Below are 15,882 nucleotides of genomic sequence, written 5' to 3'. Positions count from 1 at the left end.
ATAGAATTCTTGGTTAATGGTATTTTATTTCAACATGTTGAATATATCATTCAATTCTTTCCAGGCCTGACAAATTTCTTTTCTTTTCTTTTCTTTTCTTCTCTTTTCTTTTCTTTTTTTTTTCTTTTCTTTTTTTTTTTTTTGATACCATTAGTTTACTATAAAAGAGAGACATGAAAATTATTTACATGATGAAAGATTTCACAACTTCACTGTAATGGGCAGCTTCACTTCATGCCATTTCAATAATGATTTATTTCAGTCTACATACTTTCCGAGATGTCACCATCTCTAAATAAGAAATAATCCTTGTCATCTATTTCAGGCCGGCGCCTGCCACGGATGGGTAGGCACCGAATTTGACACGGCTGTGTAGGCCTGACAAATTTTTGTTGAGAAATTTGTTCACAGTCTTATGGGGGTTCTCTTGTATGTAACTTTTTTCTTCTCTCTTGCTGCTTCAAATTTTTTTCTTTGTCTTTGACTTTTGACAATTTACTTACAATGTGTCTTAGTGTAGCCCTAGTCAACTTCAACCTTTTGGGGGTCCTTTTGGCCTTGTGGATCTGAATATCTATCTCTCTCCCCAGGCTTGGGAAGTGGTCAGCCATTACTGCTTTATATATACTTTCTGTTCCTGTCTTTTTGTCTTCTGGTTATGGAATTCCCATAATGCAAGTATTGTTTCTTTTTATTGTGTCTCATAGGCTTTCTTTATTCACTCTTAGGCTTTATTCACTGCTTCTCTTTGTTTTTCTTTTTGCTCCTCTGACTGGATGATTTCTAATGTCCTATCATCCATGTCTCTGATTTTTGCTTTGGCATGATCAATTCTACTTTTGAAGAATTGAATTCTTCACTTCAGTTATTGTATTTTTTACCTCTAAGATCTCTGCTCGTTCATTTTAATGGTTCCAATTGCTTTGTATATCTTCTTGTTTTGTTCATGCAATGTTTTCTTTTTTTTAAATTTTCATTTTAGTCGCCTGTGTTCTTATATTTCATTACAGTACTTTGAGAGATTTATTCTAAATTATTTGTCTGACAGTTCATTGATCTCTATTTCTTTTTTCCCATTTTTCTTTTTTTTTAAGTTTTTTTTAATGTTTACTTATTTTTGAGAGAGAGAGAGAAAGAGAGAGAGAGAGAGAGAGAGAGAGTGCACAAGTAGGGGAGGGACAGAGAGAGAGGGAGACATAGAATCTGAAGCTGGCTCCAGGCTCATCAGCACAGAGCCTGACGCGGGGCTTGAACTCACAAACTGCGAGATCATGACCTGAGCTGAAGTCAGATGCTTAACCGACTGAGCCACCCAGGCGCCCCTCCCATTTTTTCTGATCAATTATTCCAGCTATATTAGTATACTTTGGTGGTGTCATATTTACCTGATTTTTCATAATCCTTGATTCCTTACATTGGCATCCGAACATTAGAGTTAATCAGATTCCTCTTCCTGACGTCATAGGTTCAAAATGTGAGGCTAGGAAAGGTGAGGGATTGTTCCACTGCCTTAGAACAGTTAAATAAGACTACTGGCTTGGTTCCCTTCATGGTGGGCTCTGCAATTACCTGGATTCTCTGGTTAGGCTTACTAGATAGTTAGGACTGGGCACTATTTTCATTTGTAGGTGTGGTATGAATTAGCTTCCCTGCCCTGGGAGGGCCCCAAGACAGGATACAAGGCCTGTATGACTCACTGGGGATTCAAATTTGGCAAGAGTGTACGCTAAATTTCCTGGTTAAGTGAGGCCACTGGTTTTGGTTTGCAGATGAGGGAAGCCACGGCCACAAAGAAGCTTTGCTCTGTGTTCAAGTGCTACTGTACCCCCGACTGTTGAATGAGCTTTGCATTTTGCCATTTGCTCTGGCTGAGTTCCCTGGTCCAATAAGCTGAAGGCTGTATTGAATGGTGAACATAGCTATGAATTAGAGTCTTTGCTTGACTGCCACAGGAGGAGCAGCTCTAAAAATGGCAACACTCTTTGTTGTCTTAATTCAGTCTGCATATAGAGTTCCCTTACAAAACAAGGCCACTGGCTTTGCCCTAAAAGCAATGGGTTCTGCCTGTCTTTCTCTTTGTTTGAGCACCACTGGACAGTACAGCTTTCAGGTGTTTTTTTTATCAGCCTTTCCGGTCAGCGGGGCCAAGAGCCACAGAGGGCGGGGCTATGCCCCAGCACCCTTGCCTGGGCAAGAAGGGAAGTGACCACTCCAGGCTATACTCCACTTCCCAATCTTTCCCCCTTATTATTGAAGGGTAGTTTTATTGTATATAGTATTGTGGGTTGATAAACCATTTCTTTCAATACTTGGAAAGTATTGTCTTACTTCTTTCTGGCCACTGTGGTTTCAGAAGTGAAATTTACTATCCTCTTAGCTGGGTTTTTTCCTCCTACTGGCAAAGAGTCCTTTCTCTCTTATTACTTTCATTTGCTTTGCCTATAGTTTGACAAAATAAATGTTTTCACTTTGATATAGTTTGACTGTGATTTATTTTGTAATTTACTTCTTTGAATTTATCCTGTTTGGGGTTCAGTCAGGTACTTGAATCTATACGTATACATATTTTGCAAATTGAGACCGTTTTCAGCCATTAGTTCCTCAAATATGATTTAACTCCACCATTGTTTTCCTTTCCTTCTGGGATTCCCATGACAAAAATGTTAAATTTTTTGCTTTAAGCCCACAGATCTCTGATGCCCTGCTCATTTGTTTTCAGTCTGTTTTCTCTTTCTTTTTCAGTTTTTGTCATTTCTCACATTCTGTCTTCACATCTGCCGTCCAAATGTTTTCTATCTTGCTAGTTTGTCCCTTACCAGGCCATGTGGCTAAAGTGAACGTGTTTTCCTCGGAACCTTTACTAATTTGTGTTTATGGGTGTCCGGAGTTGCTGCTTTCTCCACTAGCCAGTCTGAGACACATGAGTCAATAAGAAAACGCAAAGATTTCACGGTCATTCCCTTTCATGAGTCCTAAGTTTCCCAGCCAGTGTGCATTTTTCTCTCCATGTTTTATGTAGCCACCAAACTTGCGTTCAATCTATTTTAATTACCCTTTGCCTAATCTTGCGAAAATGAATAGGCAGGTTTTCTCAGTTTCCTTATATACCAAAAAAAGATAATGAAATGTATCTCACAGGTCTCAGTGATGGTGGTGGAAAGCAGGGGTATCGAGGAAAGCTTCATTGAAAAAAGTGACATTAAAAATGACACCTGGAGTGAATAGAAGTGATGCCTGTAAATTAATGAATAAGTTTCCAGGTAGAGGTCACCCCAGGTTCAAAGATTGTGAGCAAGAAGAAGTATAGGGCAATAGTAATAGTCATTTAAAAGAAGTCTAGAGAAGTTGGAACCACGTGGCCTTGGTACAAAGAACCTGGTGTTGGCACAGGTCAACCATAGAGGTAAGGTCTATGTCAGTGGCGATCTTGCTGTCACAGCACCTACCACTATATTACACAGATTCTGTGCAATATATTCTCTGCATGTAAAGAGCATCTACTCCTGAAGGGAGTGCCTACTTTCATTGCTAGAGATTCCACTGTGAATACACTGGTTGTAATCTCATGAATTTGAGACCTCAGGCATCCCTATCAAAGCATATTGTGAAGTAGAACAACACCTCAGAGCAATCCACAAGGCCAAACATGCAATCATTGACAACATTGTGGATCTTTGCTCCCATGTCTGATTGCAAATAAAAACAAGTAAAAAACTTACCCACTTTTCTAATGCCCCCAACTTTTAGGTAATTACTGGGACTGAAATTCTATTTAAGTACTTTGCAAGTGTGTGTGTGTGTGTGTGTGTGTGTGTGTGTGTGTGTGTGTATGTATATATATATATATGAAATCTCTTTCTCTATATGTGTGTATATATACACACACACATATATATATATGAACTCTAGCAATGTTCTACTCATTTTATCCTGCTTTTCTAATTTGCTAGAGGATTTAGGGAAATCTGTTTAAACTCTATGCTCTTACCCATAGAATAGGGATAATATTGAAACCTACCTTAAAGGTTGCCATGAAGAAGGTTGAATGAGTTAATATATGTAAACAACTCAGAAGCATACTGAAAACATAGTAAATGCTATAAAAGTGTTATCTATTGTCATTAATATCCATCAATTTGAATTCATTCTAATTTTACTCCCCAATATTTCTCTTAGCTTAATGGAATTTAGGGAATATGAATTTTGATAAAATACGGATAAGAATATCATAATTTTGGAGCATGTTAGGCAACACTAAGCCAGGAAGGTTTGAGGAGGAACATTAGAGCACTACATAAATTATTTGCATTATGCGGAAAACATGCAGTGAGGTGCAGGAGAAAAGATGGCCCACTTTGAGAGACAAATTGTGTTTATTTAAATATTTCATGGAGGCCATTCTGAATCTAATAATAGACTTAGATTTTTCTTCATTTCCTCTGACCCCAGCACTATTGACTTTTCTGACTGGGACTTGGAACTCAAATGAGCAGAATTATTACCTTCCTTTCCTATGTTAACAGAGTAGCTGGGTATTCAACCATATAAAGGAATGAACTGTTTCCCACAACAACATAGATGAACCCCAAGCACATTCTGCTGAGTGAAAAAAGTAAGACAAAAAGGTCACATATTGTATCATTCCATTTATATGAAATATCCAGAATACATTAAATCCATGAAGACAAAATGCATACAGATGGTGATGAGGGTCTGGGGGAAGGGAGAATAGGAAGAAATTGCCTAATGGATAATGATATTACTCTGGAATGATGGAAACGTTTTGAAACTAGACAGAGGCGGTTGATAGCACAATACTGTGAATATACTAAATGCCCCTGAATTGTTTACTTTAAAATAATTCTATGTGATATAAATTTCACATCAAAAAATTATTTTAAAACAGTAGGTGATCATCATTTGCAACCTTTTCTATAAAAAAGAATAGAGTAAGTTATACATAATTACCGTGCTCTAGAGTTTTAAACCTAACTGGATCATGAAGCTGAAGGTACTGTGTATAGAAGAGATTAGATAGAGTGTTTCTGACAGAGGTGACCATGGCAACACAATCATTTTTTAGAAATGACATAATTTTGTTCCACATAATCATTTTGTGGGAACTGTCATAAAGCAGATCTGCAAATCCCATTACTGCACATTCAAAGTCATTTGGAAATGTCAACATAACATATTCATGGTTATTTGACTTTGATTCTTTGGTTTCACTTATCTTATTTATTGAACGAAATCACTAACTCAAGAAAAGAAGAGTTAAAGTAGTTTCTCTCATCCTGAATATTCTTAAGAAAGCTAACTGGTTACTGCTAGGTAGCAAAGACCCTTATTCTCCCTGGATGCATTTTGATGATTTTTATCTTCCCGAGTGTATTTCACTGAATTAGTAAATTGAGTTTCTCTGTACAATTCTAGATCTATATATGTTTTTCATTGTTCACTTTACAATGCCTTAATTTTGAATTTTTTCTTTTATCCTTGCTTTTAGAAAAATTCTCTAAAAATTATTTAATTGTTCCATAGAGAACAATATACTGTACTACTCAGTATAAAACTTGACAAGTTTAAGATGTATTTATACACGACTAGCTATAGATCACTATTATATATTACTATTTATAGATTACTAAAATGTGTATATATATACACATATATATAACTACAAGATATATTTTTAAAAAATTTTTAATGATTATTTTTTTTTTTAATTTTTTTTAACGTTTATTTATTTTTGAGACAGAGAGAGACAGAGCATGAACGGGGAAGGGTCAGAGAGAGAGGGAGACACAGAATCTGAAACAGGCTCCGGGCTCTGAGCTGTCAGCACAGAGCCTGACACGGGGCTCGAACTCACGGACCGCGAGATCATGACCTGAGCCGAAGTCGGCCGCTTAACCCACTGAGCCACCCAGGTGCCCCAATGATTATTTATTTTTGAGAGAGAGACAGACAGAGTGCAAGTGGGGAGGGACAGAGAGAGAGGGAGAAACAGAATCTGAAGCAGGCTCTAGGCTGAGCTGTCAGCACACAGCCTGAGGTGGGGCTTGAACCCATGAACCACAAGATCGTGACCTGAGCCGAAGTCGGACACTTAACCCAGTGAGCCACCCAGGCACCCCCCAAGATGTTTTTAATAAAATGACAATGCAAGATAAGAAATATCAGTTCTAAAAAATCAAACAGAAAAAGTGCAGAGGAATATCAACTCTTGTTTTCTTATCTTGCCTGCTATTATTTATATGATTAGCAGTTCCGTGTAAGAGCAAACTCTCCAATTATTTTCTTAGAAACATAAGCAATTATGTTAGGATAATGATTGAAATAGAATAATGTCACTTTTGTAATGGCATCCACTTCAATTCTGAACAAAACCTCACTTTTGGTTATTAAAATCACTCAACAGGAACACCTTTCGTGAGGCACGTCTGTGTTCCAGACATGGTGTGAGGTGGTAACAAAGGTAAGCAACATGGACGTAGTCTCTGCCTTCCCAGAAATTAGAAATTCAAGCTTAGTAGGGAAGACGGTAAATTAAACCGTAGCAATTCACATGGCCAAGTGTTATAAGTACATGGCGGAAAGAATTCAGTTTTTCTGAGGAAGAGAAGGAAAAAAGCTTCTCGTTGTAAGGGACATTTAAGTTGCCATCTAAAGGACTGCTATGTGTTGAAATGCGTTCTCCTCAAGATTGATAGGTTAAAATCCTCACCCCCAGACATCAGAATGTGACTTTACTTGGGAAGAGGGCCACTGCAGACGTAGGGAGTTAAGATGAGGTCATAGTGGAGTATGGCAGACCCCCTAATCCAATTTGACCATAACAAAGGACACGCACGCGCGCACACACACACACACACACACAGAGAATACCATGTGAAGATTGCAATTACGTTGTCAAGGAACCCCGGGCACTTGGAAAGAATCCTGGAACAGATCTTTCCTTAGTGCCTTCACAGGGTGTATCGTCCTACTGGTACCTCGATCTTGGATTTCTAGCTTCCAGACCAGAGCTAATAGACTTGTGTTGTTTAAGCCGCTCAATTTGTGGTACTTTGTGACAGCAGCTCTCACCAACACATACAAAGATGATGAGGAATCTCAGGTTGAAAGAGTTGGGGAGAACAGAAGCTATTGGGCACTAGGAACAAAGAATCTTATTCTGCTTATGGTGAAATAAGGATACCAAAACATACCTGTTAGAATGGCCAAAATCTCAAACACTCACAATAGCAACTGTTGGTGAGGATGTAGAGAAAAGGTATTCACATTCATTACTGGTGGGAACGCACAACTGGAAGAAGTTTGGATAATTTCTGACAAAATTAAACATATTCTTACCCTATGATCCGGCAATTACCCTGCTTGGTATTTATTCAAATAAGTTAAAAACCTGTGTTCACATAAAAGTAAACTCATGAAACCTCTTAAGTTAAAAAAAAAAATGACTGTTGTATTTTCCTTAACTGGAATTGACATTACACAGATATGTTTATTTCCTTCATTCCATACTTGTTCATGTAAGAGGTAGTACCTGTTTCGTGCCTAGAAGACTCCTAGCCTGGATAGAGGTGCCTGTGACAGAAGACAGAAGGGATACAGTGGGCGAAGGGCAAAGCCGGTAGAACCTTTGTGGACACAACAAAAGGGATCAAGACTGGTATCCTTTTGACAGAGAACATACCCAAAAATACTTTCTGTGGAGAAGTGATCTCCCAAAAGAGTGGGAATAATATCAAAAGATGAAAGACTGTACATTTCAGTCTTGAAAAAGGAAAGCTCTGGGGACAGAAAACAAATCAATAGTTTACAAGGGTTAGGGTTACAAGGGGTTGTCTACAAAGTGGCATTTATTGGTGCGATTGAACTATGCTATATTTTTATCTTGGTGGTGGTGCACAATTATATCCATTTATCAAAATGTACAGAACTCTATTCAGGAAAGTTGGTATTTTTGTATTTAAACTTGAATGAATCTTAAAAAATTAAAGAAGAGAATATTCTTGAAGTCCCGATCCTTTTAAAATATACCATAATTCTACTTTTTCCTAATAGGTAGTCAACTTTTAAAAATCCACGTTTTGCTATTATTGTTCATACATTCCCCCAAAACACAGTTACCGGTTTATTTTATATTGTGCTTTTTGCAGGAATATATTTATAGAAGCATTTAAATCCACGTACTTGTCCATCAGTATATCAAGTAATTAATACTTCTTTTTGGCTCTATATAAACATGGGTATATATAACAACATTTATCTAAAGTGAATTATGTTTATTTTTGTGCTGCCAAGGTTTAATATAATCCCTACTTTTTAATATTCTTCTTAATTGCTTAAACTACTTATGATGGGCATGTACTATTTTTCCATCAGTTTTTTTTCCCCAAAACAGAAAAAGAGAGTATCAAAAATGAGAGAGATGTTCATTTAACAGCTAGAATAATGTAGATATCAGAATTGTCTTGGGACACCTGGGTGGCTCAGTCGGTTGAGCGTCTGACTTCGGCTCAGGTCACGATCTCACAGCTGTCAGTTCGAGCCCCGCGTCGGGCTCTGTGCTGACAGCTCAGAGCCTGGAGCTTGCTTCGGATTCTGTGCCTCCCTCTCTCTCTGCCCCAACCCACTTGCATTCTGTCTCTGTCTCTCTCAAAAATAAATAAACATTAGATATCAGAATTGTCTCAAAGTGATTCCTGTAATCAGTCTCTTACCACACTATACTTACCCGAAAGACCATTGTGGTCTCGTATGACATATGAGATGAGCTGCTCCGGTTACAAATGGCCAGACGATGACGCCCTGTCAGGCCAGTGCTCTCAGTGTAGACTCTGCTCTCAATGGACCACCGTGTAAATATCAAAGTTCTCATGTTTTCAAAAGTTGTAATTGTGGCTGTTTAAGTAATTTGGCAGATAGCATCTTTCTTCAACCTTTAGAGCCTTTGGAGGTCAGACATGCAATCTTGGTAAATATTGATGAACCAGAACAGATCATGCCCCAAGAGGTCTGTGCCCCAGGCTGTTAGCTCATATTTGTCCCAGTCCATTTCAGTTAAGTCCCCAGAATCATGCTCTAAACACACATGAAACTTACAGATCAAACCCAAGAAGTGAAAATGCAAATGTAGTAAAAAGTATTTGTTTTTATTTTCCAGTATGCTTCATTAGAAAAGGTACAGTTTTGTTAGTAGTACATTAATGAACTTAAAGAACGAAGTGACAAGTCATTTGTCACAGATATTAATTTACATTTTACAAACATCCACCGAAACAATTAAAAATGAAATAAATATATTTACATTTCATATTTCTGGTATTGTCATTGCATTTTTGATATGTATAAAATATATAACATTTATAACATTTTATTTATCTTCAAAAGCAACTTCAAATGTGCAAATAAGTGAATTATGACTTTGAAGTATTAAGGAATAAGAATAAATCATAAACAAGAGTTTTAGAGGTATGAATAAAGCAATTCCTTAAGAGCTCATGAGTACAGCACTATTAAGAGTAGCAAAATGTTTGTTATTAATATCAGAACGTGTACACTTACCTTAAAAAGTTAAGCACAAGATCATCCTTGTGCTTTTAAAGCTTCTCCACCTGCTGATTTCTAGCAGTAATTCTAAATCATTGTTAGGATTATTACTTTTCCACAATAATAAATCAAGCTTCTCTCAAACCCAGCATTCCATGTAAACAAAGTTTATGAATAAGCTTTGTCATTGTAAATGAGGGAAACGTCGATCTATAAACCAATGCACCCAAAGGAAAATTTCTCTGCTTTTATGGTTAATATGAACTTGACATTTATTTTCAAGTAATTACTTTTCTTCTTGCCTAATGACAGTTTTGTGAGCACAGACTTTAAGACCCTAAGCTGGTACCTGCCTGAAAAATGGGCAAGAATGATTAGCTGCTTATTCTCCCTTTAAAATAGTGTTAGATGGTAAATGTTGGGGTACACATTACACATTCTATCTTAAAGTATATTTGAAATAAATATTTGCTGCGGTATAACAAATTAAAATGCCCCTGCTTTAATATATTTCAGCTTAAATGAATTGTTATTCTTTATCAGGCAAAATACATTATTATAGTAGTTAGCAAATATTTCAAATGATATTTGAACTCCCTTCTCTGGCCTAAGTACCTATAATATAATATTCCTTTGAGCTTGCACTATGTACAGTATAATGAACCCTTTAATGTGCATATATATGTATGCATACATATATACATACATACATACATACACATACATATGTATACATACATGTATAATATGTATACACACACACACACACACACACACACATACACACATATCCCAAGGCACTGGAGGGGTTAACACATAATGAAGCATTCTGCTATTAAAATGTGCTCTAGTACAAACGAGGATTTGATGAGTAAATCTCATGCACCTAAACCTACATTACATGAGAAATAGAGATTTATCTGAGTATTTTGTTCATTTTTTAATCTTTCTCATTCAAATAGTTCCAGTTATAACAAACCACAGTGGCTAATCATTCCACTGTAAAGGAAAGTGTTAAATACTATTTGGTAACTGATGAACATCAGAGTAATATTTTTCTAATAGGTAGGTGCTCCACTAATGTTAAGCAGCAATTTAGGCCTGTTAGGTTTGTTTTTTTCTTTTTTAATCAATGGTATCAAAAATAAACACAATATCGTATTATCATAAATTTTAATTCAAGCTACAATTTACAGTGTAAATTTAAAGTATATTAAATATATATATTTGAAATATATTCATCTAATATAATTTGTGGGTAGCATTTTATTATATACATATACACATATGTGTGTGTGTGTGTGTGTGTGTTGTACAAGGAGATATATACCCATACATATCTCATTGTGCACCGTTTCCTTCATACACCTAAGCACAGGCTAGAAGATTTTTTATTATACAACAAAAAGGATATTTCATTAAATTGTCTTTTGTATATTTAAAACGGAGCTTTTATAAACCTGACATTGCTTTTAAAAATGATTACATTGCACTTATGTAAGGGTTTAAAACGACTTCCTTTTTTTTTTTGTCCTGGTGGCTGAGCCCACTTCCTCCTCCCCACAGACCGGATGATCTCCCTGTGGACACATCCACGCTGCCCCAATGTGGGGCGCTCTGAGATACGCGTCTAACTCACAGCAGAGATTCTGCAAGGAACCTGCTCGTACTGCTACCCACCCTAAGGGGCAGGCGTCTCTCTGCTCTTCCTCCCCAGGCTCCAGGCCTTCCTGAAGCCTGCTTTTGGCGGGCTCCTGGCTTTAGAATGACTGTCCTGTTCGGCCAATAGCTAGTGAGCAGTAATTTCACAGTGTTCTCCCCATTTTGAGTATATATTCATTTCACGGTCAAAAGAAACCATGTAAAAACCACGTGGTGTCCTATTTGCCACAGTTCTTTCAATAAGGCGTCCTAGATGCAACTTAACTCTTGCCAGTTACAATTATGAACCCTGGGTTTTTTCTTTTCAATCTCAATGTGCTTACGAATTAACCAGACACAAAGTGAATTAATAATTTAGGATGATTATGGAAATAGTTTGATACATTTGTCAGTATAACGATCATGTGTCCTTTTTGCAAACAATTTTGATCCTTTCTTTCGTAAATTTTTTGTCCTATTTAAGAAAAGAAAATCAGAGGTGCCTGGGTGGCTCCATCAGTTGGGCAACCGACTTCGGCTCAGGTCATGATCTTGTGGTTCACAGGTTCAAGCCCCGCGTCTGGCTCCGGGCTGACAGCTCAGAGCCTGGAGCCTGCTCTGGATTCTGTGTCTTCCTCTCCCTCTGCCCTCCCCCCACCCATGCTCTGTCTCTCTGTGCCTCTCAAAAATAAACATTAAAAAAATATTGAAAAAGAAAAAAAAAAGACAATCAAACCAACTTATTGGGTATTTCATCATCTTCACAAGGAAATATCCAGTGTTTGATTTAGTTGGGGACATGCATGTTAACATACAAGTAATCTTTCTTTTTTTAATAGTCGGTTGTTTAAAAGCAGATCTCCGTACAGCTGTAGTAAAGGAGAAGGTTCTTGACATTAAACAAATGGTCATGTAACTCCTGGGATCTGTCATGTGCACATACCTCTGATGTTTTCCGATTTCCATCCCCTTTACATTTACTAACACAAGATACCTAAAATAACCCACTTAGTTTAGCCTTATATAATCATTTTTATGACATGGTAAGTTAGAAATTTAAAATTTTATTTTCATATCTCACCTTATTTTCTCATAAAATATTACTAAAATGGGAAAATGTCATTTCCCTAACATAAGTAAAACTTCGAGACTATACCCTATGATCATTTTAATCCGTAAATAACTAGAATTAGGATTACAAAGAATTGTTTCACATGCCACATATGTCGCTACGACTTTCTCTACAAAAGTTTTTGGGGTCACTGAAAATTTATGAAACTTTAATGCGATACCAAATCCCATTATGTAAGTAAAAATCTCCTTAAACGAAGGAAAGAACAAGAGGTTCATGAATGTTTTCTTCATTCGTAATTAAATGAGCATCTTTTGGCATATTTGGTTGACACTAGCAGCGATAAAACGTTGGTTTCAGTGATTTAAGGAAAAATAATACATTTTACATTGTGACTATCATGGAATCAATGAATTTATTCTTTTGAAATTCTTAAGAATATTTGACCACAAGATAAACAAAATTGGAGTGCCAGTGTCATGTTGCAGAATGAGAATACACAGAAAACTCTGCATCAGCAAATTAAAGTGCTTTCTTCCTTGATGAAATTTTGCATGCTTTGTTTCCTTGCTTCCATACGGTCTGCTTCCTTTATATTACTTATAATTCAATGATAGGGCATTAGTTCATGATCTGGCCCGACAGGTATCTGTCATACAAAATAATCTAAAATACAGAAATAACCATTTAAGTGGTATTTTTATTTATAGGTAGCTTACAATTTTTTTATATTATGTACATACTTTGAATCATTCATTTTTTTGTCTTCACTTTTGATGAAATACTGGTACAAATAAACTGAGTGAGAACGAGCTGTTAGGTTCTTTTAAGATTATTCACAAATGCCTTCCAAAACAGAAATGCTTTTGAGATCCCTTAGGACCTTCTTGTTTTCTGCTGAAATTTCAAATCGAATTCACTGTCGACCTGGTGACACCATTGTTTCTCCAGCGTCTAAAATGATGAGGATGTTTATTCTGTTTGTACAGTCATGGTACATGGCAAAAGGAAGCCCCGTGTGTCAGGTTGTGTACTTGGCTTTGCTTGTTGTAGCAGAGCTGGGAGCAGCGGAAGCTGCAGCCTGATTGCCTAAAAAGAGAGGGTCCAAACAAGCTACTTTGGCAGCAAAGAACGAATGAATGCAGTGGAGAACAGCGAACAGATTTGAAAATTCCAGCTCCTGCAAAGGAACGAGAAAAGCTTCAGACCAAATACAAATCAGTGTCTTGAAAACACTTGGTAATAACTAGACAACTAGATAATAGTCATTTTTTGAAGCTTGATAAAACCAATTGGAACCAGTTAATTATATCCAATGCGTATAAACTGTAGGCCTTTTTATTCAATATGTAAACTTCATGTGTATTGAAGATTTACTTCAAAACATGGCAGTCCGAGGCTAGAAATGCTAAACATTCTTATTATCTATGAAAGTCACTTCAGTATTGGTAAATGCTGCATAGAGATATATTTGGCCAGAATAAAATCTTATTCTCGATAAAGTACAAGAGAAACATGGGAGTGGCTTAAAAAGTATTTTTCACCTCTTTATACACATTTCCAATGATACATTTGGATTAAAATATTTAAAAAATATTCTTCATTATTCTGTAGAATAAGTTACAATTTGTCATAAGACACTGAATACGAAATGCTGAAAGCAAAGGTATATCAATATTTACGGCACCAGGAGCCAAATGGTGCCGTTCCAAAATAAAATACATGCATTAATTTTAAATGTAACTAATTTTAACTGTTGTATTTGATTATTTAAATTTGTTGTATCTGACTGTTTAAACAAAACAAAACAAAACTCAACCAAGGCCCAATAATAGTTTGAAGTTTTTAAAAGCATTTCCCATTGAGATCTTTAAGGAAATTTGTATCCCACGTTGCAGAAAAAAAAAAAAAAAAAAAAGAGAGAAAAGAAACAAGGCGTTTTGTTTTTTTTCTTTTTTGTTTTTCAAACACGAATGGTGTCAGACTGGCTGTAAAATCAGGAGGTGATATTCAGGATAGATTTTAAAAGCTGACGTCACAAATATTTTTTATGGAAAACCATCAATCGTCCCATAGAAATGTCTTAATTTCAAGAGGATAGAGAGGAGACACATACGTGTGCTGAATGGAATCTGTATGACAAAATTATCACAAAGAGGATTCGCTAGAGGGTAATACACCACACGAAACTTCTGACAAAGTTGTTGCTTTATCGTTACACATTTGTAATAAAGGATGCAGAATTACAACGGATATGCACATTAATTGTGTTTGCAATTCGTAATATGCGACGATGAGAAACAACACAACGTGTCTATTCAGTTGGGACAGAGTGTAATATCTGCCATCCACCAGGAAACTATTGAAATAAAATAATTCAGCTTAGGCATATTGTCTCAGGTCATGCAGCAGAAACACACTAAGAGCGCAACACAAATTCACTCATAGTTCTGTACGATATAGATAAAACAGCTATGCTGCCTCAGTACTTCCCTTCAAAACTTTGGTATTGTATTTCACAGCTTCCTATGGCAAATGTTAGCTGATTCTGGAAAACAGCAAAGATCTGATTTAGTTATTCTCATTTCCTTAAAGGCTTTAACCGAAAAATGCTTTCAGTCACCCCATCATAAATTATTTCAGAAGTTTTCTTTTTAACAACCCACTTCATTGGCAACATGACGTGTATTTGCCCACGAGCAGCTTTCTGCTTGCCTTAACTCTGTGTCAAAGTCACCTGTTCATCCCCTCGCTCTTTGTGCCGCCAGTTTATGTCACCCGGAGACTTTGAATATGTTTGATATCAACCCAGATTAAGTCCACCAGATATGAAAGGTGTGGTAAAGTTTTGGAAAATCTGCATGTGCCCATGTACTGTTACAAAAAATAAAACCAGAAAAAAACATGCAATTCACTCTTGGTAAAGGTGAAAACATCTGAATATTGCAAGTGGGTAAAAATATAACAATGTTTTCTCAAAAATAATTCTACCACATCTTTAGTGACTTGGAGATTATGTCTTGGTTGTCAAAAATAAATAATCATACAGAAATTTTTAGAAAGATTACTCATTCCAATTATTCATACCTTGTAAATTATATGCCAATTATTTGATGTAGATTGGCACTTTGAAGTTTTTACACCTTTTTTTCAGGAGCGTGAGTGGTAGGCGGGAAGTGATAGGTAAGAAGAAAAAGCAGGAGGCAGACATGCGCTCAATTTTGATTCTAGATTCCAATGTCAACTCATCTTTCTCCTGTTTCCATGGTCACTTTTGGCAACTATATCTGTTCTTGGGGCTTTAACTATCATGTATACATACATATATATACAGATATATATATATTATATTATATATATGTACAGATATATATATATATATACAGATATATATGTATGTATACATACAGATATATATGTATGTGTATATACAGATATATATGTATGTGTATATATATATACTTACATAATATATAAATATATATATATTTACTCATTTCTAATATGACTCCTAGACCTACACATCTGTCCATCTACCTGCTGAGCAACCACAATGACTCCATCAAATTATTTATTATTTTTACATCAAATTTATTATGATTATTTACGAT

The 15,882-nt window shown here is 36.2% G+C and overlaps 1 protein-coding gene and 1 non-coding gene across 3 annotated transcripts in view; both read right to left on the bottom strand.

The window, feature by feature from the left end:
• Positions 1–277: 277 nt before the first annotated feature.
• LOC122211319 lies at positions 278–373 on the bottom strand. Its single transcript, XR_006198627.1, has one exon. It is a non-coding gene; the product is annotated as a small nucleolar RNA SNORA5 (small nucleolar RNA).
• Positions 374–13,028: 12,655 nt separating this feature from the next.
• SNTG1 (syntrophin gamma 1) overlaps positions 13,029–15,882 on the bottom strand; it is a 564,503-nt gene continuing 561,649 nt past the window's right edge. For both annotated transcript variants that reach the window (XM_042924327.1, XM_042924328.1), the window contains exon 18: positions 13,029–13,451. In XM_042924327.1, coding sequence (XP_042780261.1) covers positions 13,293–13,451 — 159 coding nt within the window. In that variant the 3' untranslated portion in view covers positions 13,029–13,292. The remainder of the gene's footprint in view (positions 13,452–15,882) is intronic.

Source organism: Panthera leo, chromosome F2, assembly GCF_018350215.1.
Source record: "Panthera leo isolate Ple1 chromosome F2, P.leo_Ple1_pat1.1, whole genome shotgun sequence".
Classification (NCBI taxonomy): domain Eukaryota; kingdom Metazoa; phylum Chordata; class Mammalia; order Carnivora; family Felidae; genus Panthera; species Panthera leo.
Note: the sequence above shows the minus strand (reverse complement) of the source record. Positions and strands in the feature narration are given on the sequence as shown.